The sequence below is a fragment of the Sparus aurata genome, chromosome 5 (genome assembly GCF_900880675.1).
Source record: "Sparus aurata chromosome 5, fSpaAur1.1, whole genome shotgun sequence".
NCBI classification, from domain to species: domain Eukaryota; kingdom Metazoa; phylum Chordata; class Actinopteri; order Spariformes; family Sparidae; genus Sparus; species Sparus aurata.
In genome coordinates this window covers 22,956,106-22,982,306 of record NC_044191.1, presented here as the reverse complement: position 1 = coordinate 22,982,306, position 26,201 = coordinate 22,956,106, and the positions used below count along the sequence as shown (strand labels likewise).

General features: G+C 39.8%; 3 protein-coding genes across 5 annotated transcripts; 2 read left to right on the top strand and 1 right to left on the bottom strand.

Annotated features, from left to right (window-relative positions):
• Nucleotides 1-6,337, top strand: LOC115581764 (major facilitator superfamily domain-containing protein 10). Its single transcript, XM_030417133.1, has 13 exons — nt 1-205; nt 1,300-1,484; nt 2,034-2,130; nt 2,263-2,366; nt 2,579-2,737; nt 2,859-3,050; nt 4,031-4,133; nt 4,251-4,362; nt 4,469-4,577; nt 4,678-4,768; nt 5,431-5,478; nt 5,585-5,674; nt 5,840-6,337. The coding sequence occupies exons 2-13, from the start codon at nt 1,332-1,334 to the stop codon at nt 5,941-5,943; spliced, it is 1,362 nt and encodes a 453-aa protein (XP_030272993.1). The 5' UTR covers nt 1-205; nt 1,300-1,331; the 3' UTR covers nt 5,944-6,337.
• Nucleotides 6,338-7,068: 731 nt separating this feature from the next.
• Nucleotides 7,069-14,184, top strand: LOC115581762 (selenocysteine insertion sequence-binding protein 2). Of its 2 annotated transcripts, none has more exons than XM_030417130.1 (18): nt 7,069-7,294; nt 7,789-7,916; nt 8,370-8,537; nt 8,618-8,705; nt 8,855-9,048; nt 9,143-9,206; nt 9,291-9,385; nt 9,783-9,923; nt 10,027-10,116; nt 10,265-10,348; nt 10,439-10,571; nt 10,751-10,917; nt 11,013-11,133; nt 11,265-11,442; nt 11,536-11,756; nt 12,016-12,170; nt 12,288-12,483; nt 12,668-14,184. In XM_030417130.1, the coding sequence occupies exons 3-18, from the start codon at nt 8,499-8,501 to the stop codon at nt 12,793-12,795; spliced, it is 2,094 nt and encodes a 697-aa protein (XP_030272990.1). In that variant the 5' UTR covers nt 7,069-7,294; nt 7,789-7,916; nt 8,370-8,498; the 3' UTR covers nt 12,796-14,184. The 2 variants fall into 2 exon arrangements, with proteins under 2 accessions (XP_030272990.1, XP_030272989.1); XM_030417129.1 differs by having other exon boundaries at nt 7,070-7,294; nt 11,256-11,442.
• A 1,402-nt stretch (nt 14,185-15,586) lies between these two features.
• prlrb (prolactin receptor b) lies at nt 15,587-24,315 on the bottom strand. 2 transcript variants are annotated; one of them, XM_030417132.1, is made up of 9 exons: nt 24,189-24,315; nt 22,471-22,559; nt 21,303-21,435; nt 20,556-20,725; nt 19,120-19,286; nt 18,391-18,532; nt 18,208-18,304; nt 18,044-18,113; nt 15,587-17,408 (listed from the first exon to the last, which is right to left on the bottom strand). In XM_030417132.1, exons 2-9 carry the CDS (start codon nt 22,529-22,531, stop codon nt 16,632-16,634), a joined length of 1,617 nt encoding a protein of 538 aa, XP_030272992.1. In that variant the 5' UTR covers nt 22,532-22,559; nt 24,189-24,315; the 3' UTR covers nt 15,587-16,631. The 2 variants fall into 2 exon arrangements, with proteins under 2 accessions (XP_030272992.1, XP_030272991.1); XM_030417131.1 differs by having other exon boundaries at nt 22,459-22,559; nt 24,189-24,309.
• Between the last annotated feature and the right edge of the window lie 1,886 nt (nt 24,316-26,201).

Sequence of the window (26,201 nt, the reverse complement as noted above, 5' to 3'; positions counted from 1 at the left end):
TGGAAGGCGGAAATACGAGTCGGACCTGAAGGCAGCATTCTCGTCTGTGTTGCGTTGGTTGCGACGCGTTCTTGTCATCCGAATGTAAGAGGACACCGCTTCCTGGTGCGGACGAATAGAAATGGACTGATGAGAGAGAGAGAAGGTAGTGCTGCTCGAGTCGGTGTAATCTGCTGTGATTTTACGAGTCTGCCGGAGAAACAGTGTGAGTACAGAAGCTGGTAGAAGGTTTGTTTTCTCTTGGTTAACACAGTAGTGAGGTCGAGGAGAGGCGACGCTTATGAACGCTGGTCAGTCTGTGGGTTTGATACCACACTCTGTGGGAGGAACAACTTGGAGGAAATGTGTTTTTATTATTAATTTATTTATTTATGAGAGCAACATTTAGAGTTTTAAAACTAACTCCAGTGAGAACATGTCACTGCATTTACTGAGGAGTTCAGCTCTGGTCTGAACATGTGCAGCTGTTTCCTCATTCCTGTATCCATCTCGACTGGTCGACTTGCTGTGATAAAAGTACATGGAGTGGGTTACACCTGTATTGGCACACATGCACTTCGTAAACATGTGGGCATATTTATTTAGGCATGTGGTGGATGCTTTCACCCAAGAGTCATACTGCTGTGCCAATAACTTTAATATTTGGAGGTAAACACACTCAAGGGATTAATCTGCTAATCCTATTAAAGTCTAGTAAAGTCTGCCCAATTCATCTGCAGATTACCAATTTATTATTTGTATTAATATTTGTCTTTACAGGTCCCGGGTTATAATGTAGTTGTGTTTGATTTTTCATAGAAAGTAACTAACATGTTTCCTCAAATCATCTGTGTGGTATTAATTAAAGATCAAATGGAGGAGACCGTAATTGATACACTCAGTCAAATCCAATTTATTAGCTGTATATCCTGCTAAACAAGTGTCTACAATTGCACATAAAACTCAACGTACGCAAAGAATAAAGTTTCAAACAATGAATGGAACATTTGCTCGAGTTTGAACAGAGCAGGAGGAATGTGGAAATGTATTAATACTAGCTAAACTCAGACTATCTGTCTGAATTTTGTCCTTGAATGCCTTATATTTAGGTCCAAGACACGTCATTTCTTTCCAGGAACACCTTCAAGGAAGTTGCACACTTGTAAAATGAAGCTGTTTGTTGTAACTGTGGCACTTCCTCAATGGTTAACTTGTTCCTTGAGATTAGAATTCACGTCGGTTGACGCTGTAAATGTAACACACTAGTATGTGTTCAGTGCTAACGTACGTACATCGTGTGTGTTTTCTACTCGCAAACAGAAACAGAAGAGACGCAAGATTCCGTCGGAGGAATGTCGACCGTAAACAAACCGGCAGAGGATGGCGGCTCCTTCTCCTCAAAGGTCATCAACATTGTGTTCATCATCCTGCTGCTGGACCTGCTGGGATTTACACTGATTCTACCTCTGCTGCCTTCCATTTTGGACCACTACGCACAAACAGGGGTTGGTTTTGTTTAGTTTTGCTCTTCCACAAAGTGTTAGTTGGACAATAAAAAGAATGGACAAATCTGGTAAAATCAAGTTAAAAACAACCAGGATTAACTGTGATGACGCTTGTTTAAAGATGAGATTTCTTCATCCGGCAGTACTTCCTCTTATGACCTCTGAATCAGGGAAATTGGTATCACTTGTGGTTATTTTTTCGCCACGGTAGTTTAGAAGTCAGTCATTTTCTTGGCAAGACAGTTCTACATCAGTTTCACCTGCATTTATGTTCTCCAGCTGCTCCTACTGCAGTGAAGTGAGAAAGGATGGGATGTATCGAACAATGTGCAGAATTTGATGCACACTGTCCGTCACATCTGAAGAACAAAGGGGGGCTTTGTGTGAAAGAATCTGTTTCAAAAAAAAAACATAAGCGACTCATGATGATCAGATTAGCATTCATGGGCCGTTTCTGTGTGCTGACTCATGCTGAATTGACCTCATTGCTCGTGTTTAGATTCTCCCCCGTGATGTTGTATTTTCTCTGTGTTTGTGGCCTTTATGCAGGATGCCGTGTATCAGTCTCTGCAGAGTGTTGTGGACTGGTTCAGGGAGGCCGTGGGGATTCCCCTGGAGAAGAAGTACAACACTGTCCTGTTTGGAGGTACAATTCATTGATTTCACCTCCGACGTAGGTCATTTGGAGTTCAACATTTTGGCATGCTGTAATCAATTAAAAGAAGAATTGTAACAATGCAGCTGAAACACGCTCATTCACATGCTCATCCATTTTCAGGTCTGATCGGGTCGCTGTTTTCTCTGCTGCAGTTCCTGATGTCGCCTTTAACCGGCGCTCTCTCAGACCGACATGGCAGACGACCCATGCTCCTTCTCACTACGGTGAGTAGCATCCCATATTACCACTTTTTCATGACTTTATTAAAATAACCGCACTGTTCTTCACATCCATCCCGTGGAGGAAAGAGCAACAGTGTAATAATATCATCATTGCTTGTAAAAGTCATCCACTTGTCACAGTTTGTTCTCCACTTGTGTAAGATAACGTGCAGCCTTGCACTCAGTGTTGATTCATTCGGGTTTAATTTTTCCAGTTGGGGCTGATGTCCTCCTACGCAGTCTGGGCCGTTTCCCGGAGCTTCAGCATGTTCCTTTTGTTTCGAGTAATTGGGGGCATTTGTAAGGGCAACGTCAGCCTCTGCACTGCCATCGTTGCCGACCTGCCTTGCCCAAAAGCACGGAACCGGGGGATGGTAGGGAAAAGTTTTCTTTAGCCATAATTTAAAAAAAAAAGAAGAAAAAATTACTCTAGGATGTGAATGGATGTGTTCTGTTTATGTCACACTTACATGTAAAATGTTTTATTATCTCCAGGCCATGATCGGTATTGCCTTCTCCCTGGGCTTCACTGTGGGACCTCTGATGGGCGCCTACTTTGCTGTCAGCTCCAGAGCAACAGGAAATGTCTTCTTCCAGACTCCAGCTCTGCTCGCTCTGGCCTTTAGTGCTGCTGATCTGCTTTTCATTTGGCTCATGCTGCCAGAGACGCTCACCAAGGACGTCAAGGTTAGCTATGGAAACACTCACACTGCCAGCTGACAAATGTTGTTTTAATGACGTGTTAAATTAGACCCTTTGTCGGGCTGAAGGTGGGTGGATTCACACTGGATATGTCACTCGACCCTCTGAGCCGATAATGATAATGTTGTAAACTGAATAGCAGGTACCAAAAAGCTATGAGTGTTAGTGCTGTCAATCTAAAATGGTCCGTACATGCCCACACAGAAGAGGTATTAGGCGTGGACATCCCTTTGTGGGGGAACAATGGGTGAGCAGGAGCTTTAAAACGTATAAATAGATGAGGTGGGAGGGTTTACCAGTCAATAATTTACTCAATTCATTACTAATATTACTGGTTTTATTCTAAATTCTTCCTCAGTATTTAAATATTTATTTTGTGTTCTTCAATTCTGGTCCTCCGAGCCCTCTTTCCTGCATGTTTTAAATGTTTCTCTGCCTCAGCACACCTGATTCCAATGATGGGGTTGTTGTCAGACTCCAGCAGAGCTGATATTTTTGAAATTTAATCCAGATATTAAAATGTGAGATATTCCAGATTAGATTAGATTAGATAGGCTTTATTTATCCCACAGCGGGGAAATTCACTTGTTGTAACAGCTCAAGATGCAACAAGTAATAGGAATCAGAGAAATATGCTTAAAGTTAAATAGAAAATATGATATTAACAAAAAACAATAAGATATGATATTGAAAGTGATTTCTCAGGTGGTGCTTGAGTTACACAGTCCGATGGCTGTGTGGATGAACGATCTGCAGTAGGTGATTGCAAACTGCAGTCTCACCGCTAGATGCCAGTAAATCCTGCACACTTGACCTTTCATTTTCTAGCAACTCAAATGCCACATGCACAATTCTCAGAGCCATGATAATGAGTCTTGAATGCATAACCCTAAACATTTAATATACATTGTAATACGTCTGCTTCATCTGAATACCTTTCTTATTTGTTTCCTGATGCATCCCAGGCTTCATCTTCAGGCTTCGGGGACTCCAGGGACCTTCTGCACCCGTTATCCTTGTTCCATTTTTCAGCTGTTACCCGGGTGAAAGATTCACCTGCAACAAAAAGTGAGTACTGCTCTCACAGGATTCCTCTGTGAGGCAGAAGCTGACACCCATTCAACCCATGTGTGAGGCATGAGTGAACTTTGGCACGCTGATAAAAAATAATGAATGTCTTTACAGGAATGCTGAAGCTTCAAGTGTTGGGCCTGGTTTATTTCTGCTACCTCTTCCTGTTCTCTGGTCTCGAGTTTACGCTCAGTTTTCTGACTCACCAACGCTTCCAGTTTACAAGGTGTGACCTCAAAGATAGAACTGTGTACTCTGTCAGTTACAGTAAGCATGTCTGAACAGCAACCTTGTGTTTTTTTTACAAGCATTTATTTTTTTTCTCTCATTAGTATGCAGCAAGGAAAGATGTTCTTCTTCATTGGTGTCATCATGGCTTTGATCCAGGGCGGTTATGCCCGCAGAATAAAACCCGGGCACCATATCAAGGCTGTTCGTATGGTAGGAACACCTTCTCTTTACAACAGTTAACATTTTGTGCTGCTGCTGATGCATCACATTGAACTTGTCTTCTTTAATCAACCATGTTTCTCGATTTCAGGCAATCATAGCATTAATCCCAGCGTTTGTTCTCATCGGGCTGTCATGGAACATAACAATGCTTTATGTCGGGTTGGCGTTATACTCATTCGGTGAGTACAGTTTGTTCAGTGTGTCGTGTTAAGACAAATTTAACCCTTTTATATTGCCCAGAAATTTGCCTTATACATGATTGATTGAGGAGCATAGTGCATACAAGTAGAGTCCCAACAATATAAGTGGACCCTGAGTAAGTGATTTGGTAAATTAATGAAAAATGAGTGATTGGAGCTGAAAATCACCCCAAAATAATTTTTTTAATCATTTTGAGTAAATTAAAATAAGCTGAAAGCCAACACAAGTAACCCTAACCAATATTATTTATTACTTTACAATCTGTACAAGAGACAACACATTCTACCCCCAGGCCCTCTAAAAACAAACCTTTAATTGGTTGTGAATGGAAAGAAACCTCAGGCAGAGCAACAGCAGAGTGATCCCTCTTCCATAATGTCATTATATGACACATGACTACATTTTAACTACCCCACAGACATTTTATCAGGAGACTTCCTGGTTAAATAGAAACACACCACCAATCGCACACGTGAATTACAGTTAGTATGCAGCAGGATAATAACCACAGAAAACACATGGTATGAATATGTGCTAAAAGATGAAACAAATCTACATCTTAAGGATCTATTTATGTGTTATGTTTAAAAAAAAAAAAAGTATTCTGTCTCTCATGTTGTATGTCATCCCTTTGTTACAGCTGCTGCAATAGTAGTCCCATGCTTGTCTACGCTTGTTTCTGACCACGGTAAACCTCTTATTCATTCCTATTTATGATAACTCACAGACCGTTCGGATTTTATGGTATACTGAGCACACTGTTGCTTATTATCTACTGTGGATATTTCCTCCAGGCTCAGCCAGTCAGAAGGGCACAGTGATGGGCATCCTGCGTAGTTTGGGCGCTCTGGCCAGAGCACTGGGACCAGTGGTGTCGTCCTCCGGTAAGGAAGAAAGACAACAGTACTGGCGCCAAATGCATCTGAAACTTGTCGACAGTTTATGAAGCATTAGCCAGAACACAAAAGCCACTATATTATAATCTTGCTTGGTAAAAATTGCTCTTTGCTTTGCTTGTGTACTCAAAACCATTGTGTTTTCTTTCGCAGTTTACTGGATAGCTGGAGCTCAGACCTGTTTTCTCCTCACATCAGCCTCTTTCATCATCCCCCTGGCTCTCTTGAGAATAGCTGGGAGGCTAAAAGAGGATTGAGAGACACAAAGACTTTTGGATGTTCCATAGTTTTAATGAATGTTTTATATGTTTACATCTGCCTGAAGAACAAGCACTACTTAATACGTCGACACGAACAAAAAAAACAAAAAAAAAAAGAGCTGTGTACTTAACTGCGCTGTTCGCCAAGGACCATCTCGTGAAGCAATGTATATCGCAAGATGACGATGCACCTGCCACAACAGAGGGACGTGACTGGCTGGGCTACAAATAACATTTGTTCTTGTGAAACATGAATATCATTTTATACTGCTATATTTTATGAATCACTCAGATTTTGTATTTTACAAAGAAGCATTTTATTTTAGGTCTCTGTAAAAATGTGGATATTCTATTTTCTTGTATAAAGAATAAACAAGAAAGTCAACATGTCTATGGAAAGTAATTCCTTTAATTGAACATTTTATAAAACGGTTTTCACTTAAGTTATTCAGTGGTTGAAGTTACCTTGGCAGTTGAGTTAAATTTTGAGGTGCTTTTCCCATTTTATGCTGCTACTACATACATTTTACTCCTCAACATGTATCTGACTGCCCCAGATGTTTATGCAGATTAAGATTTCCAATAAAAGTATATGATAAATATATGCTACAACCATAAAATAAGGTGCATTTTTATGAATTAATATATACAAATGAGTAAAACTTCGGCCACCTATAACATTAAGATACTGCTTGCAAAATGTATAATTTATATCACACAACTACTCTAAAATGGTGTAGGATTACTTTTAAACCGGAACATATTTTTTTTAAATATCTACCAAGGATATACAAAACCAAGCACAAAATAAACTTAAATACAAGGCTAAGAGAGTTACAACCAATCTACAAGACAGGCCCGACACATTAAGTAACCATGCAAGTAATAATGCACACTTGATATTACACTTAAATGGTGCAAATGTACAAATATTATTACCAAAAGCAAAGTGGTAGTTTTGAATCTGAGATTTTGGCTGTACGTTTGACTCAGTGTTATTTTTTTCAAGAGAGTTAATGTTAACATATTGTCATATCCTTGTTAAGAAGTAACCAGAAGTAAAGCATTTTGCTGTAGCCCTCGTATAGTTGAGTTGTCCTGCTGTCGGCCTGTAGGTGTCGCTGTAGGCTCTCTGCACAGCGCACACTGTAAACATCAGCTGTGTCAGAGTCGGTTGAGCTAGCTGCTACTGCTATGCTATCAAACAGGTTTGTTAGCCTGGATAGCCAACACACTATGGCTGATTAATGCAGCACCTTCGTAAACGAGACTTTGACAACAACACCTGCAACATCAAGTAAACATGCGGACATGTGATTACATATAGGAAAACCTGAAGATGGACAAGGTAATTCACTAAAAGTAAAAGTAGTTTGTCACGCTAGATAGCAGTGCTACTGTTAGCTCGTGACGCTAACGTTACCGTACGCTGATGCATGTAGCTGAGCGTAGCTAAGTTTTAGCTAGCTGTAGCTGTTGTAAACCTGGTAATGGTATTTATAATTATAAAGTTAGAAGTTGGTTGGACCACACCAATACGCTGTTGGCTATTGGGTTTTGTATAACACAAGTTACCTCTTTGACGAGTTTGGTAAAAATTAGATATGCTACCAGCGGTCAGATGGCTAAATAACTTCGTCGTTAACTCTAAGTTGCCGGAAACAACAGTTGAGTTTAACTCATTGTCTGAGTTTGTAGTTTGTGTGAGTCAACAATGTAAATACAGCGATCGCATGGTGAATCTAATACTGAACTAACTGTGGCGATACATGGTTTCACTTGAGCTGTCAAAGGTCGTGTTTCAGCAGACAGATGATGACAGACAATCTTTACTCTCCACAGGAGAGCAAACTGTCATCCGTCCGGTCTTTGGACCATAAACAACAGAGGAGACAGAGGACGGAGCCTCCTGAGTCATCACCACCTCTGATGTTACCAAATCCTTACGGGTCCGATAAGAGTTTGAGAGGGTAGGAGGAAAATCATAGTTTGACTTTGATATCAGTCAAGGTAATCATTCACATGACCAATGGCCTGTGAAACCACTGTCATCTGAGGACTAAATCACAACAATATTTCACAAAACAACAACATACACGACAACATTTCATTTTGACCACATTTGAGTAAAATGTTGTGTCTTTTGAAATGTTTTTGCGTCTTTTGAAATTTTGCACAAAACACTGCAACCTTCCTTAAAAAACGTAATTTTTTGACAGACACAACATTTCCCCGAGCACGACAACCTTTCACCAAACATGACTTTTCACAAAACGCAACAAATCTGAAATGTCGTAGTGTTTGGTGAAATTTAGCAGCATTTTCTAAATTGTCACTGTGTTTTGTAAAATGTTGCTTTGTATTTTGAAATGTTGTTGTGTTTTGTTTTCCCTCATCTGTGTAAATTTCTGAACTTTGATAAGGACCTGGTCAGGTGTGGGCCCAAATCAGAATCCATCAAACACAAATGGAGTGTCAGCAGCAAAAGGAGATGTGCCGAGGAGTCACGGCTACAGCAGCAGCCGTCGTGTTAGAGAGACCAATCAGGATTTATGCAGAGAGAGAGGTCCACATGGGATCCACAAGCAAAGGTTTGTTTCATCTTTAGAAACAGAAATGCTTGACGAAATAAACTCTCTACATGAAATTAATTTCAGTGATTTCTCCGCAGGCATTGAAAAGCAACAATGACTCTCCTGCACAAAGCAGAACCATGGGCAAGAACTCACAGAATTTTTCACAGAATTCCCTGAAAAAAGGTAGATCACACCTGGTATTGTTAACTCCGTCCTGAATGATCCCTGTCACCGCAACAGGTGTTTTTCCTGAACATAATTCTTCTGTGTGAACCTGATTTTCCTCACTTTTAATCATCTTAAATAAACTTTCGCTTGCAATCGGATCACAGGCTCTCGAGGTGCTCGATCTGCCCCGACCTCTGCAGGGAAGACAAAACCAGCACAGGCAGACATGACCCCGTTTGAGGTTAAGATGACTGATTTCCCAGAGTTAGCAGGTCCTCCTCTGGTTCAGAGAGTGTGCTGGGGTCCAACCCCTCCATCCACTAGCCCTCTAACGCAAACATCAGCAATTTCCTGGAAGGTGAGCACACTCAATATCACACACACACACATTGTGCATTTTGTGGTTCATGCTTCTCATAAATGTAATACTATTGTAATTTGTTATGGAATAGTCTGGAACAAGAAGATCCTCAACTCAGCCTGACCCCCAACAAATAGCTACAAATGCCTCACCAGGTAGGTGAAAGTCCCTCTAGTTCCAATGACTGTACCGAAGTGGAATAAAAAGATATTAATCACCTCATTTATTTTTTCTAACAGGTCAGGCAGTGGTCACTTCATGGGCAAATGTCGCATCTCAACCTCCAAAGAAACTTGTCCCTAAAGAGTCCACAACTGGCAACGACCATATGCAGGTGAGAAGACATGTTTGATTGAATTTCAGCATAACCGCTTGATTTTTTATAGAATATCTGCAGCTGTTGAACACCCTTACATTTGAATTATAAACTTAATTATACAGGTCTTCTTGTGTGTGACTACAGGCTGTTGAGATACATTATACCTTTACAAAATAATTTATATTAGCGTGACAGTGGATCGTGCACACAGGAGGACGTTTAAACCTCTTCCAGCACCATCAGACCTATAGCAAACACTTTATAAACTGGTTCATCCATTAAGCCATTTTCTACCACTTACCTTTTTAATTGTGTAAATCACAGGGACATAAATGTGACCAGTATGACAATTGAAATTGCATTCTACATGGTATAACATCGCTTTGTGTCCCTCTACTTTGCCTCAACTCAGACGGACGAAACTGCTGCGCAACATGAAGATGGAGCCCCAGGAAAGAAGAAAAGGAAGAAAAAGAAGAAGAAAGCTAAAGGTGTAGATGCAGAAGCTGAGTCAGAAGAGCCAGCATATTATCAGGAGCCTCCAAAATTTGAGGTAAACAAAAGTTTTGTTTTTATTCCCTTTTCTGTTCAAAAGGAAAACCCATTTCAAAGCATTTAAAAACGTATTGCTTTTTGGTGTCTTTTTGTCCCGTCAGGATGAAGAAGAGTTTCCGGGTCTGACTCCTTCTTTGACTGGGATTGATAGGTTGATAACCAGCAACAATGCAGCAAAACTATGCAATGAGGTACATATCAGTTGTTATTATTATTTCTCCTCGCAGATGTTTTTTCACATTTGATTTATAATTCTGTGTCTTTAGCATAATGTAACATGTTGTCTGAGTAGAGAGTCATTAAAATTGACAGCAAGTCATTTTTTTGTGTTTTTCTCAGGAAAACCAAAGAGAAAGTGTTCCGCATCAGTCTGCTGAACAAACCAAGGAAAAGTCACCTGCAGCAAAAACTCAACAAGGACAGGTTTGTATTTTTCTGTTAAATGTATATACATGATATTATACTGGAGAAAACAGTTTGGATTGAACCTGAATCTGTTTTTCTGACTTCCAGAAAGCTGAAAAGGTGTCTGGGAAGAAGAGCAAAGTTCCCGTTCAGCTCGACATCGGAAACATGTTGGCTGCCCTGGAAAAGAAGCAACAGTCTCAAAAAGCTAAGCAGGACGCCAAACCAGTCATTCTCTCAGGTGGGTTATGGTCACATTCTTGACCTCTGCTACATTATGTTCCCCATTTATCTTTCTCTTCATGATACATTTTATTTAAAAGTATATTTAGGCTGATTACATTCACTTAAAAACCTACTTTGGTTACTGACTATGGTTACTGATCCACATTTGTTTTTGTAAATGATTTTTCTTTGTAGTTGGTGGAGGACTGCCTGTTGTCCAAAAGCAACAATTAGTCCAGAAGAAGCTGCCCTGGCAGCAGGACAAAATTGCCCATAATCCCCTTGACTCCACCAGTCCTTTGGTGAAGAAAGGCAAGCAGAGAGAGGTGCCAAAAGCAAAGAAACCCACTCGTCTTAAGAAGGTATGTCCACCCACTCGCTCTGGAACTAATACAGGCACACTGCATTTTTTGTAAAGAATGTGTTTTAGCTGTACAGACTTGTTTATTTCTCTCAGGTCATTTTGAAAGAAAGGGAGGAGAGGAAACAACGACGGTTGCTGGAAGAAAGAGGTCTGCTGCCTGAAAATGAGCTCCAACCCACTAATGAAGAAGAGATGGGTGACACTAATGCCACAGGTCAGAAAAAGCATGGGAGACAATAGAATTTATTAGATCCTGACTCCAAGTCATCACAGCTTTAAGTAGACAAGGAAATTCATTGATTAAAGTCGATATTTCATATTCATTTTGTGCTTAAGAACACTCAGATGAAGTAAGAAGTCCATCAGAGGAACCTGAGGATGAGTCAGAGTTAAATGGCACAGATCAGATGGTGAAAGAGGATGATGAAGAAACTGAGAAAAATGAGACAGTAGATCAACAAACCACCTCACCTGTTCCCTGCCTGGCAAACCGACCCAAAATCCACAGCAGAAAGTTCAGAGAGTAAGACTGTAAAATCATAATGACTCACTATATACACAGTTACAAGTTATCTTTGTTGGTTGTCTGATTGTCAACTGTGTGTGCGCCTGTCAGCTATTGCAACCAGATGCTGAGCAAAGACGTGGATGAGTGTGTGACGAACTTGCTAAAGGAGCTAGTTCGTTTTCAGGACCGCCTGTACCAGAAGGACCCAATGAAGGCCCGCATGAAGAGGCGCATCGTCATGGGGCTCAGAGAGGTCCTGAAGCACCTTAAACTCAGGAAGGTCAAATGTGTCATCATCTCACCCAACTGTGAACGCATCCAGTCCAAAGGTACTGGTACTTTTTTCAATTTAAAATCTTTTTGGTGAGGGATGAGTGTGATGAGTGAGCAGTTTGGGCAAGAGGTGACCAAAAGTTAGCTTTAACTGCTAAGCAAGCTTGTGTTTGCATTTTCTAAAAATGTTTTCTGATTTATCCACATTTTCAGATTTATCCAGCTTAATGTGTACATAGTTTGGCTATATAGCAACAAGGTTTAGACATGTACACGTGATCCTGACATTCATAATAAAAACATCACCTTTCGCAGGAGGCCTAGATGAAGCTCTTTACACCATCATCGACACTTGTCGTGAACAGGGGGTTCCATTCGTGTTCGCCCTCTCCAGGAAAGCTCTGGGTCGCTGCGTCAACAAGGCAGTGCCTGTAAGCCTGGTGGGCATCTTCAACTATGATGGTGCACAGGTCAGGTTTATCACTAAGACAGTTGTTAGCATTAATGCAATTCCAATGAGCATATCAATACATTATTCATGACCATCGAAGGTGTGAACATGCTTAAAGCGCTCATCATCCCCACAGGATTTCTATCATAAGATGATTGAGTTATCGTCTGAAGCCAGGAGAGCCTATGAGGTGATGGTGACGAGTCTGGAGCAGACGGACCAGGCAGAGGCAGAGCAGGCAGAAAACACTGAGAAACAGCTGCAGATCAGCAGCTTGGCTGAGGAGGCTGAGCTCAGTCCCGACGCCACACAGCCAGAAGAACCAGAATACAGTAAGTTACTGTCCTGAGCCAAGGGTTGTGTTACCTGCTCTTTAAGACCAATTGCTGTAATTTTGTCACTTTACGAATAAATCCTATTTTACAAGAGATGCCGAGTTTTAGGATGGTATTACAGATTTCACAGTCGAAAGTCAAATAAAACTCAAATAATTATCTTTTGTTTTTCCTTTTCTAGTCAAGATTTGGAAGAAAATGTTGGAGAAGGACTGCAACCACAAATTTCTGAACTTTGAGGAGCAGCTGAGCACCATGTGCTTGGAAAGTGAATGTACTGAAAACGCTGATGAATTGGAGAAAAGCTGACAGTGGCAAAGCCCTTTGTGCCTCTAAAAACGAACCCACGTGTCCTCAACGCCAGCACAGAAGAAACTAGGATTGACTCGAGTCAATTGAGTCACACACGCAAAAAGAGAGTAATGAAAGGTGCCCTGCTGCTGTGGTTGCCAACATGGGGTATTTGTCAGGAAACGAATCATGTTCCTAATATTTTGCAATCAATCATAATTTCCCAAGTCTGATTTTTGTGTTTGAGTTGAAGAACATTGGGCACAAGTGTGCATGTGTGTGAGGGTGTGCGGATACTATACTGTAGAGATAAACCACTCACGTTTTAGGACCAAACTTGAACAGATTCCAGATCCCACAACATGAATTTTCAACCAGGTTGTCTGTGAACATGCCAGACGAGGATGTGCCGGTGTGTGTATATATAGTGAATGTTTGTTTAACATCAACCAGTTACACAAGCAGCACTTGGCGGCCTCCTTTGCTCAATTAGGTTCAGTATAAAGTTTCTTTCTGGCATTGTTTTGCTTTATTTGACAGGGACAACAGTGAGCTGACATGAAGTGAATGTTAGAGAGAGGATGGTACACACTTGTGGGCATTATAGTCACATGGTCAGTGTCTTGTACGGCCTCAGATAAAGGCTATTAGATTCTTAAGCTTGTGAAATGGGTCGTTTATCACCTGTTTAACTGTCAAACAAAACTGCATGAGAAATCAGAGCTTGTGAATGTAGAAGTGCCCACACTGCCTGACACTGACGGCTCCTCGTGCCCTCAGATTTGTACTTGAGTGTTTGACACAGTGTGGAAAATTTGAGCGCAGAGTTCCACACGCAGTTTTGAGTTCGTACTCCGTTTCTGTTTGTGTTGCCTTATTGTTAATGTGAGGTTTACAAAGGTTGACACACAACAGGAAACTTTTAAATCATCTCTGAACATAATTTCACAATCATGTTGACATTCATTTGAGCCCACAGTCTTAAACCGCTCGGCCACCACAACTCAACTATGTTCAGTATAGAGTTAAAAATTAAGCTATGCTCTTTTTTGCATAAGAATTGATATATATTTTTGCTTGACAAGTCAGAACTTGTAATTATTTGTTTTGTTAATCCTGATTGCACTACATGGTATTTTTTTATTTGTGTTAGACTACCAAAGAACTACGCAGTGTTTGTTGTACTGCCTGTGATTAGGTGTAAATGGTAGCATTTGATTTTCTTAGAAGAGGAAAAACAGCTGAATTACCAGCTGTTAGCTGGACTCGTTTAGTGAGTTTTCTGTTTACCTACACCGTGAGGAAAAAATACTATAAAGTGACATAATGATAAAATAGGACAAATTACAGTAATCTAAATTGCTTGGTAAAAATAACTGATGGACACAATAAACAATTTGAATTGGACAAAGTCAGTGGTCAGAATTCAGTTTTCAGAGGACTGTGACCTGACTGAATTCTGTCAAGGAGAGAAGACTTGGGGTTATGGCATATGAAGATCTACGAGTAGAAACTGTTCATTTGAACAAATTCAAGTTGATAATAGAGAGTTTCATGGCTCATATGTTACAACAGGGAAAGCATAGGTATAACAAATGGCATTATTTGTTGCTGCTTTTCTCTCAGTAATGACAGTTTCCAAGACTCAGATATATTATTGAGAATCAGTCATCCTTGTGCTTTTCCTGCTAAGTAGAAATGTCAGTTGTTGGGGGAAAGAAGATGGTACACAGTCTTACACATTCAGTCATGTGAATTTTACAACATAAGTTTGATGTTTTGGTAAATATTCTTATTTGCTTCCAGTTTGCGTTGAGAAGAAGACAGCTGTCAGATATTGCATACCTGTTTCTATGCTAAGCTAACTAGCTTCTGTATAGAAATGTATTAGGTATATATTTTCAACTGCTTGAAAAAAAAGCAAACAGGCTCATTTCCCCCCCAAAATTAATTTAAGTAGTTCAGTAAATTCTGTGGTAGTGAGAGACCAAACTGTGAAACAGTAGGATTTAAGAAACACATGATGAAAGGCTGAATGTTGCTGTAAACATCTATTTTTTGATGATTAAGTTTTTTTTAACAAATCCTTGAATATGAACAAATCTCCTTAGAGAACGGATATATTAACAATACGTTATTTTTTTAATACATTAATTGATGTGTCTGTTGTAGCATGTTACATAGGACATTAAAATCAGATGAGAGTTTGGAGTAGATTAAGGATTCATCTTCTTGTTCAATTAAAGTATTAATGAAAAGCATCATTGGCATGAAGAGGACAAATGCAGTATTCATCGTAAATGAGATTGGATCATGAATATACAAGAGAAAATGAAGGGGACCAAGAATGCTTCCCAGTGGCACTTCAGAATCACAGAGAGTCTACGAATGACTGCAATGTTAATTCTGACCATCTGTTTGTAAATGTGAAGTAAAAAATGAAAATTCAACAAAAAAAATATTTCTGTAACTTTAAATGATAAGCTAGGAAAAATATTTGGTGATGTCTGATGCATTCAATTTAATAAAACATTTTTATTTGAGTTAAAGAAAATAAGAGAAATGTGAAAACACTTTAAAACCATGTTTCACAAATAAACCAGTGACAAAAAATAAATATATGTTTTTACTCTTCAATCTTTTGTCCTCAAGCAGCAGAAGAAATCAGTTTAATTGTCACTTGCACAGTGAAAATTAAACTGATTTCTTTTGCTGCTTGAGGACAGAAGATTGAAGAGTAAAAACATATTTATTTTTACATTTTACATGTGTGCTTTCTTTGGTTCTATTAAGCAAACACAAGAAAAAGTAAAGTGTACAGTATCAGTTTTATGAGTATGTATGACCAGATCCTTAAAACAAGTCCCCATCTTCCTTCCATTGTTTCGAAGAATGCTGCAATGCTGTTTTGCTGTGAAGCTCCAGAATTTTTCTGTGGCAAGGAGATAATGACTGAATTTTTCATTATTGGTTGAACTTATCGTTTAATACAGCAATAATTATAATGAATAGGACATTTACGTGTACATGGTATTTTACACTGTAGTATTGCTATTTTACCGAAGTTCAATATCAGTACTTCCTCTACAACTGAAAAAGTACAACAGAGTAAAAAAAGTATTTTCCTCCAAAATATATTGGATTGGAAGTAAAACAGGTTGTACTCAAGTTCAGAGTAAGGAATCCATAGTTTCACAAGGAGTAAAATACTCCTGTCTGAGAGTAATCATCTTATCACATGGTTTTACTTCACACCAGACATGACCTGTGCTTCAGTACATCAATATGTTGTATAATACATCAGGTGTCCCAGTAGTGGTAAGGATCCAAAAAGGAGTGGCAGAGTTTTTTTCTTTTCAGATTTGTAAAAAGTTACCTTAGCCTGAGCCCAAAAAACTTACATCCTATTATGTAATGATTACAATTCAAACTACTGTTATATACAGTAAGTCTGGTGATATATTTATTTTACCAAAGTATTGGACAGATTGAAACTTTGGCATGATTATGGGGCTCGATGGAGAGTCAGGATCACCAAAGATCTTAGGTTTATTCTCTGGGGACCCTGAATATATGTAGCAAATTTCACAACAATAAATTCAGAAGTGTCAAGATATTTCACTCTGAACCAAAAGCGGCAACTTCATGGTGCTGTAGGGAAGTTCAGGGTATCACTGAAGTCGGTAAGATTTATCTTCTGGTGACCATGAATGTCTCTGCCAAATGTCATGGAAACTCCTCAGATTATATTGAGAAAACTATGGAATACCTTCGACCTTTTTATTTAACTCTGAACAGTAAATCATAGGGGACATCAGCCATTTGTATTTGGACATTGCATGTTAAACTAAACATTACATTAAAGGTGGTGCAGGGATGGTATCTATATATTCGCTATTGATGAGTTCTGTGCACACCCCCATTTTGTGGGCTCCAGTCGCATGAGGATTTTTAGTGTCAGCTGACATGTCTTGTATCTGCAGGACCACCACATTGTTACTGCCCACCTCTTTCACCCTGCTGTAATCCTCTGATAGTTTCTCCTCTTGCCTCTGAAAATCCATGTAGCCAGAGCTGTTAAATGCAAGATTTTTGTTGTTGAGGATGAACACATTGTCACCATTCACATCTTCCACTCTGCTGTAGTCCACCTGTTTCACATTCACCTCCTGCGTGTTCTCCACATGTTTCCGAATATCCACATAGCCGCTGTTTGTGAAGGGTTTGACAGCATTGTCGTAGTTCAATGGACTGGGATCTGTTGCTTCTGTGTTCACAAAGTTTTGACCTAAACACTGCTGTTTCTGCAGCTTGGATGGCTCCATGTAAGATAAACTCTCCCCTGAGAGAGACTTATTGTTCTTGGGAAAGTTACCCGTTTCATTCTTTGTTCCCCCTGCACAGTCATTCTGAATGTGGGTTGACTTGCATTGGATTTCCCAGTCTGAGCAGAAGCCAGCCGGAATAATCAAGCTCTTTTTCCTTTTTTGACAATGGGAGGCATCCGACGGAGGCCCGATGTCATTCTCTGTCACGATGAGGTACTCCTCCATCTGGTCTTTCCAGCCCACAATGAGAGGAAAGTTCTGGTTGATGATCAGGGCATTGGTGCTGTCTTCAGATTGTCCACTCTGAAATGGTTAGTTATGAAAGTTAACGGTGCAGGGTCAGGGTAAAAGTTTTTATAGGTAAAAAATGGCAACCTCTTGAACTAACTGCTATTAGCTTTTGAGCTCAGTTAGCCATGCAGGTAGCGGTCCAAACCGTTAGCTCGGTGTGGTATTTTGAAAAAGAACGGGCCTAATAGTTACCAAGTAGACTCATTAAATACTGATTAACTAATCATTTGTTACTAGTGAGGAGTAACTCAGTGGCTGGTTCATGGCGGCAAGTACATAGATTCACAGATATTTATGAACTAATCACGACCTAATGGTCATTAATATAGTATCTCCCAGTCTGTTATCTGGTAACTCGTCATTATCTACTGTACAGTCCTCAAATCACAGTTCCTCAGGAACAACTCATTAACAATTCAAGTTGCTTCTAATTCCTTCCTTTCTCGCTCCTTAGTAACTACTCATATTTTTGTGTACCTTATTGTGTTACGAATGATTTTAGTACATTTTAGTACATTTTTAAATGTTTCAAACTGAAATTCTTACAAATTGTACCTTTAATTCAGTACTTTAGGACCTCACCATTGTTATCATGCCCAAAGCAACTTTTTGGATATGTTGAAAATACAATGGAGATGTTTTATTACCATGAGGAGGTGAAAATCAACTCCTCTGATCTTTGGACCAGGAACAGGAGGCAGAACACACTGCTTCACACTAGGGAAAAAAACAAAAGTCAGGAGTCAAATTGTCCTCATCATCCTGGCTTTATATAAAAATGTATTTATCTCTTGTTGCAGCAGATACATACTTTTCCCTCTTCACGATCAAGATGCACATTGCTGCCATAAATGGAATTGCAGACAGGGTGGCGACCAAGATCCAAAACGATCTCTCATTTTGAACATCTAAAACAAAAGGTGATTTTCAAGTTAATAATAGTGGCCACCTCACTGGTGAGTCAAAGATGGAGGAAAGACTTTTTGACACTCACAGTTGGGAACCTTCACGTTGGTACTGTTGGTCCACTCACTCCAGGATCCGTGGTCCAGTTTACAGCGCACCTGAACTGTGTAAACCCCTCCAGGAGCGATGCTGTACAGGCTGAAATGGCTTTGTGTACCTGACATGTACTCCTGAAGAACAAATAATGAACATTGTACGCAGGTTAATGATATGTGGGTCAAATGTGTGTGGGTGTTTATAAAAAGGGTAAAGTATGGAATTGGATCAACTTGACTGCTGAAAGTTCTGGAGGCAGCCCTCTACTGGCTGGCTAAGTAACAACTTGAACATTTACTTTCAAGAGAAGTTATAGGTTGTTAAACTCCTTACTGTCTGGACAGCTGCGGTTAAGTTCCTATGAAACCCCTCATCTTTGGATCACACTACTATGACCTCACCTTGAAATTCGTTAGGCACTTCTTTAGTCTTTTCAGTTTTTAAAGACTAGTTATTTTACTCCAATACTGAAGTAAATTACATCTATAGCATACAGTTTGTTACCAGACAGTCCCTTGTTTAAATTGTGAGTTGTTGCTGAGTCAATTGATTGTTTCAGCACTAAAATAAACCTGTAACAGACTCATAAACATTTATAACACGGAGTTAACTATTGTCTAGTACCGACCCCTGTCGTAAAATGACCTATCCGAGTGACGGCTTTAGCACTAGCGGATCCTTCTGTTGGAGATTCTGTTGATTAAAACTCATTAAAACTCACCTTCCACTTGTTGTTTTTTTCTTGTTTGATTCTTAGTTCATATTTAATGGTGACCCAGCCGGACTCGGTGTCTGTGTTACGGGGATGTTCCCATCTGATATGGAGATATGGACTGTCCTCCGTCTCCACCACCAGCAGCGTTACATTTTCAGGAACATTGGGCTTCACTGTGGAGCACAGAGAACAAAACTCAAGCCCTGTTTACTCCAGGCATTGAAATGATTCCTGAGTGATCCAATCACAAGTGAAGAGCTCTAAATACCGCCTACTCAACTGACGTCTTTTGCAAAACAAGAAGAAGAAGAAGCCACAGAAACACGCAGAGTGGATCCTCTTAACATGAGACGCACTGTCATGCAAATTGCATGTCTGAGCTCTCTTACCTGCCAAGGCTTGTCACAGATGTCTGTAAACACACTGTGATTCAACCGATTTCACCACTGAACTTTATTAAGTTATTACAATTCCTCTTCAGAGGGACACAAATGTCTGTATCAAATTCCAGTTCAATCCATTTGATTAATTTGACCAAATCTGCCATCACCAGGGCGGTTTCACTTGCATGGCAGAAAAAGAAAAAGAAAAAAAGGATTCTTACAAGGGTCAGCCAACAGCAAGTGAACCAAGAGTAACCAAACAAAAGGCGTGAAATTTGATCCGAGACTCCACGCAAGTTTTCAAACCGGTCACAAACCAGTTCCACCTCATTTTGCTCCGGTTCATATCTGTCACTCAGTACTTTTCCATTCCGTACGAAGCCCAAGGAAGCTGCATGACCAATACCACTGTTCCAATCATTACAGATAATTTACTGCTGTGTTATCTTTTACTCTTACAAATACATCGATCTGTAGTCGCCAATAGGTCAGAGCTTGTAACACCTTATCTGACACTGTTGAGCTAAGCAGACTGAGCTATTTGTAGTTGTAAAATTAACAATTACTTGTTATTTGTTTTCATATTTTTAATTAAACAGCCATTTTGTGCAATATCTGATCATTGCTGAAATGTCCTCAATATAGCATCTATGGTTATAAAGCAATATAGACATTGCAGACTAAGTAGAACAGCACAGAGACCAACCCACAGGAATTATACACTACATATTCATAATCAATCCAATATTTTTCAGTTTACAAAAGTTTGCTCTACTCTTCAGATCCTCAGATTGTGTTAATTTGCATAGCCTTTTATGTTTGTGTGCTCAGTATGTTCCTGTGAATGGTAATAAGAACAGATTTAAAGGTGCACTCTGCAACATTAAGGCCTATAAACAGACAGAGCTCTTGATACAAGGAATAGCAGATTGCAAGAGCTAGTTTTAGAGTCTTAATTGCACTATAAAGCCAGGTCCTACAGTTCAAGGCACCTTTAATATCTGTCTCCTGGTGTTTTTCATCTCATCTAAATCCCCCCTTCTGTGTGTAACAACTTACTGATTTCCATCACGTCCATTTTAAAGATGTCTGAGGTGGCATTCCCGAGGGCATTGGAGGCCACCACGGTCAGGTAGTAGTCCACCCAGATTAAGGTGTGGGTCTTGTTGAAGAAACAGGAGTTGCTACCTGCTGACCAATAGTCCGGACACTCGTGCACTCCCTCCAATCTGTATGTGGACAAAACACGTTGCTCAGGCTGTTCTAAGCATGTATGTTTTTTTCAACATGTTCAGCTTTGTAAAACTGTCCGTTGGGCATATTTACACTAAAAGTACATCGCTTGACTGTATATCAAACTTGACTCTGACCACTGACAACACGATACCAAATGTCACCTGAAAAACTACAAAGGATAATCAGATTTCCTGACAGGTTTTATGAGCTCTTGTTGGAGAACCTTCCGGATCGGCATTTTGCCCTCAGGCCAGGGCAAGTGGGGGTCACACAGCGTTTGAAGTCAGCAGGTTTACCTGCACTGCACCAAGGATTTGCGCTCACTTGACCGTGCACAAGTGTGTGAACAAGGGAGCTGGTGGTTTTCCACTCGCCTGTCTACAGCGCTGCACTAACCACTCCACAACAACAGCTTTACTTTCACTCACTCTGAGTGCGGGTGTTACCCTGGTTTGATTCCGACCTTCGTTGAAAGTCATTCCCCTCCCTCACCATACCTGTATCTCTACGGTGACCTGTTGAACGCAGAAAAAAATAAAAATGTTTAAAAAGCCCTCATGATGGACTGACCTTTCTCTCTCATAATAGAGTCGGTACGTGGTGGGAAGCCCTCCATCAGAGCCTGGCTCCCACCAGCAGGTAAACGTCTCCTTCTCAGGGGACCTGCAGCTGAGCAGGACCGGTTTCCCTGGTGGAGACGTGCCTGACAACATGTGACAAACAACCGTCAGACTTTAATTCCCAATCCAGCTCTTACAGAATAAAAATGTTTGGTATATTTTTGTTCTCACTCACCTTCAATGCTATATAGCCTTGCAGACAGTTTCTGGTTTATTTGCCCACATTCTTAGAGAAGTCTATCTAAGATTTCTTAATTTAACCCTGTTCACTGAAGCAACACTAAGTCACTTGGTTTTACCATCACTTGTTTCTCCACTATGTAACATCAGTGAGAGGGCAGGCTGACAGCGTTCCATGCATGTTTACCTCACCATACAAGTTTTCAACACATTACATTGTTATGATGTAATGACTTTTGTCTGAAGTCAGCACCTACAGCACTCTGAAAAGGGGAATTTTCTACCTAATGCTAATTTAGTTTGTGCTGTCAGCTTTGAAGTATTGCCCTTGAAAGATTCTTGCAAACATTTTCCATATTCAATGTTGTGGCTATCCTGGGTAATCCACCTGAGATGAGTAGCTGCCAGACCACCAGCAGGGTTGCAGAAAGTTACTGCTCCAAGCCAAGAAATAGTCAGTCACATAAGCCTCTGTAAAAAGGTGGATCATCATCTTTATACCATGTTTTTTGCACAGATCTAATGTATTAATTAGTGAGAACTTGGAAATACTAGTAGGGGAATTTTGTTACCTTTAGTTTTAGTGTTTCCCTCCGTTTTACTCTTTGCACTTAGCTAAGCTAAGCTAATGGGCTGCTGGCTGTAGCTTTATAATTAACAGATGTGGCAATAAATGCAGCTATTTTGAAAGTGTGTCACAAGATCTGAACTAGTGAGATTGCCCTTGTGAATGTTATAATACTTATTCAGACATGAGACCGATATCATCTGTAGTAACAGATACACTGTTTCTGAAAAGAGATTTAAAAATGTGTTTTTTCACTGAAGGCCAATCTCCCAAACTGCACAAACAAATAAAACCAAAACCACCTGCATGTCCAGCTCTAATACCACTATTGTTATAAGATAAGATAATGCACTGAAACCTTTTAACTCACTGTTGGACTCTACAGCTGCAGACAGCAGCACAAGAACTGCCAATCCAAGATCTCTCCACATCCTGGCGCCAACTGTCCCGCAGTGTGTCCTGAGAAAAGGAAGTGACATCACCAGGTTGTTGTTAACGAGGTGGTGTAGACCCGCGGTGTTTATACATATTGTAGCCAACACATGAAGGCCATCAACGTCACATGCTTATGAAACATTACATACTGTAACAACAAAATATCTGAGCATAAATATGAACAACATATGACCCTTTAACCCCTGATGTCACCCAAAATTTCCGGATCTATCAACGTTAACAACATCTTTGTCTTATCTGACTACACAACTTTTAAAATACACCAAATGGACTTTAGACAATTTTTTTTAATGTACTTCCTTATTCCTGGGATCTCATCACACAGTGCACAGACCTCTGAATCACCAGCATTAACCTGCTGGAAACTCTAAAATGCAGATCAGTTCTGGATAAAACACTCAGCTACTGTATAACATGCTTATTGGCCTCAAAGGGGCTAGACTTTGGACTAGTGTAAACCATACTTAGGTCATGTAAGAAACCATCTGGCACGTCAGGTTAGAATTTTACAGGTTGATTCATTGGCTCAGAGTGAGCACCTGGCAGATTTATGCTCCCTGTGTCAGACCCCAGCTCTCGGCCACATAACGACAGTGAAATGCGTTAGCGGATAGTCACCTGAGGAGGTGTGGGAAAGCTTCACTTCACTTTTCACTAATTATTCTCTTGTCTTGTGCACGAAATATTGACACAAGGACCTCTGGGTCATGCTTCTGCTGCGTCGATGTGTTTTCACATGACTGCTTGAGTAAGGTGGGATCTGGCTAAAAATAATACTTTTACATTTAGCTACATTTTCAGCTACTGACTTACACTTGATGATATTTTAGATTTCATAATATATGTAGTTTAATGAACTTCAAGACATATCTAAATGGCTAAAGTGTAAAAGGGCACTATGTAGTTTTAAAGAAGAAATTCACAACTTTACAATATCAATGGTGTAATAACACAAAACTCTGAAATATTTATTATTCCCATAACTAAATAAATAAGCTGTTCTCAGAGGAAACCAGTATGAAGCTGTGTTTAAGGACAGTTTGATTACTCAGTTTATTCAGTCATGAAAACGAGGACAATCTGTCAGTCAAAGAAGATCTTTCTCTTCTGATTAAAATGTCTTCCCCAAAACTACATGCAGCTTTAAGAAACGTTAAATTCAACACTGAAAAATATCAGTATCTTTAATTTGGCCCTACATCTAGAAAAAAAAAAAAAAAAAAAAAAAGTAGTAGGATCTTTGAAATGTCTCCTTATTATACAATATCTTGGGGAAAATGGCATTCTACACGATTATGATCTGTTCCAAAACTGAATAAATATACAAAGACTACTGTAAAGATACACAAACACCCCTCTGTTAGTATTATTCCACTTTGTAGCATTTTATATGCTGCTGTAAAATAGAAGCAAGTTCACCACAACATACTTATAACCCTTATCTTATATATACCTTCCATTATCGAGTCGCTTCTTTGAGGTTGGTGGTGGACAAAATAATGGAACACACTTCACTACAATCTATTATCCCATCATATAGCCAGCGAAAATAGGTTAGATTAGGACAACTTGCAGTAACAGATACTAAATACAACACAATTAAAGGTTAAGGCGGCTCTGGTTTTCACTCACCAGCTGAGGACGAGTGTCGACCTACACGACTGAGTCACTGAACTCCATGTTGCGAACAGAAGCCTCCTACGGCCACAACATTGTCGTGAACGACCTTCTCACACCTGGTTACCCGCGCATCTGTCACCTCAGGTGGGGTTTGTAATGAGGAAGAGAGGAGAGCTGAGCCATGAAAGGGGAGGAGCTTGATTTCGTCACAATTTCGTCTACCTGAGGGAGCGTGGCATAACCTAGATGTGTCACTCCTGCTTTATTCTGTGTTGTTATAAACCAAATTTCTGCTCCACTGGCAGATTATACCTTACCCATGGAGCTGGTACAGAGCACCAAAACTGTCCAAATTAACATAATAATAATAATAATGATAATAATGATAATTAAAATAATAATAATAAATAAGTAAATACACGACTCAATAAATAAACTGGCATGCTGTTGAATGCACCAAGAATGACTTAAAAAATAAACGTATTCATTAATTATTGTTTGTGTGTTTATTTACCTTTTTAATTATCTAATTTATTTACATTCCAATTAATAGTTTTCATTTTTTTAATTCATCTGTTCTTATTTATTTCTGTGTTATTTTCTATCTTGCATTGCTTTCTATCTTTTTCCTATCGAGTGACTTACAACACTGAATGAGGTGGCTGCTGCCATGCAAGGTGCCCACATGCTTAACAGGAGCAATTCGATTTTCAATTTCTTGCTCACGGATGCTTCGACCTGCAGCCAGAGGATCCTGGGAGTTGAACCAGCGACCTTCTGAATTCTGGACAACCCGCTCTACTTCCTAAGCAACTGCCACCCCATTTTGCCCCCTTTTCATCCCCTCAAACATATTTTTTCTGTAACGTTTTTATACATTTTTGCTTTATTATTCGCTTGATGTTGAACAACCAATTGGCAAAGAAAGTTGACCACAAGAAAAACTCATATACAAATAAATAAATGATGCACAAATGTATGGAATTCATGGAAAATCAAATCATCTCTGGTGCAAAGTTGTTCATCAGTACTTTTTATTGATAATTTACAGTAACAAATGCAGTGCAGAGCTAACAAGACTAAACAAGACTAATGCCATACCAGCGACTGTAAGCTGTACTTTCTTACAGAGAAGTTTTGGCAAAATATCACAAATAAATAAGTGGGAAATAAATGCAGCTGCAACATTTTTTCCACCTTGATAAGAACAAAAAGTGTGCACCACAACACAAAATCCTTTTTGGCTGAAAATGGTCAAATTAAAAATGACTGAATATCAGCTGTCAGTGATAACTGACTTTCTTTAAAGCCAGGGTTGAGGGTCACACAGGTTGACTTGCACAGCAGCAAAGATTTGTACACAGCTGACTGAGCACTAGCATGTGAACAGCAGGCCTGGTAGTTTTCCACTCCACCCTTCTTCCAGGGACGGAGTTAGCCTGTCTGGCCTGAGGGTGCAGTGAAGAGGGCATATTCTTACAGTCAACATGCATGATTGTTTTATCGTTGTGGTTTTATATGTGTGCACATTGTTGTTAATCATCTTCCACAATCCACACCCGCATCCCACTACATACACCGGCTGGTTTCATGACAATGCATGTCTGTATTCTAACCTGACCTGTTGAAAAAAAGCGAAATGCAAAGAAAATATATATATGAATGCTACAATGTACAAAAGTAAATCAGCTAAACATTGCACTGACCTCTCTCTCTCACTTGGTGGAGATGGAGTGTTTGAGATGGCTCTCATGGGACAATGAGCAGGATTCCCTATTTGTAAATGTAAGACCCCTAGGTTGTTTCAGACTGTTTTGCTGTGACGCTGTAGACATTTTTGTGAACTACAAAATCACATCCAATTTTTAACATCTAACTCACTGGCATGGAGTAGATAATAAATTTCCATTTTTGGGTGAATTTATCCTTCAAATTTTCAAGGTGTTGGCTTTTCAGTTTTAGGGGAACATCTTAGGCAACCTTTGCATTTTCAGGTGTCCTTTCTCATTAGAATAAAAAAAGTTT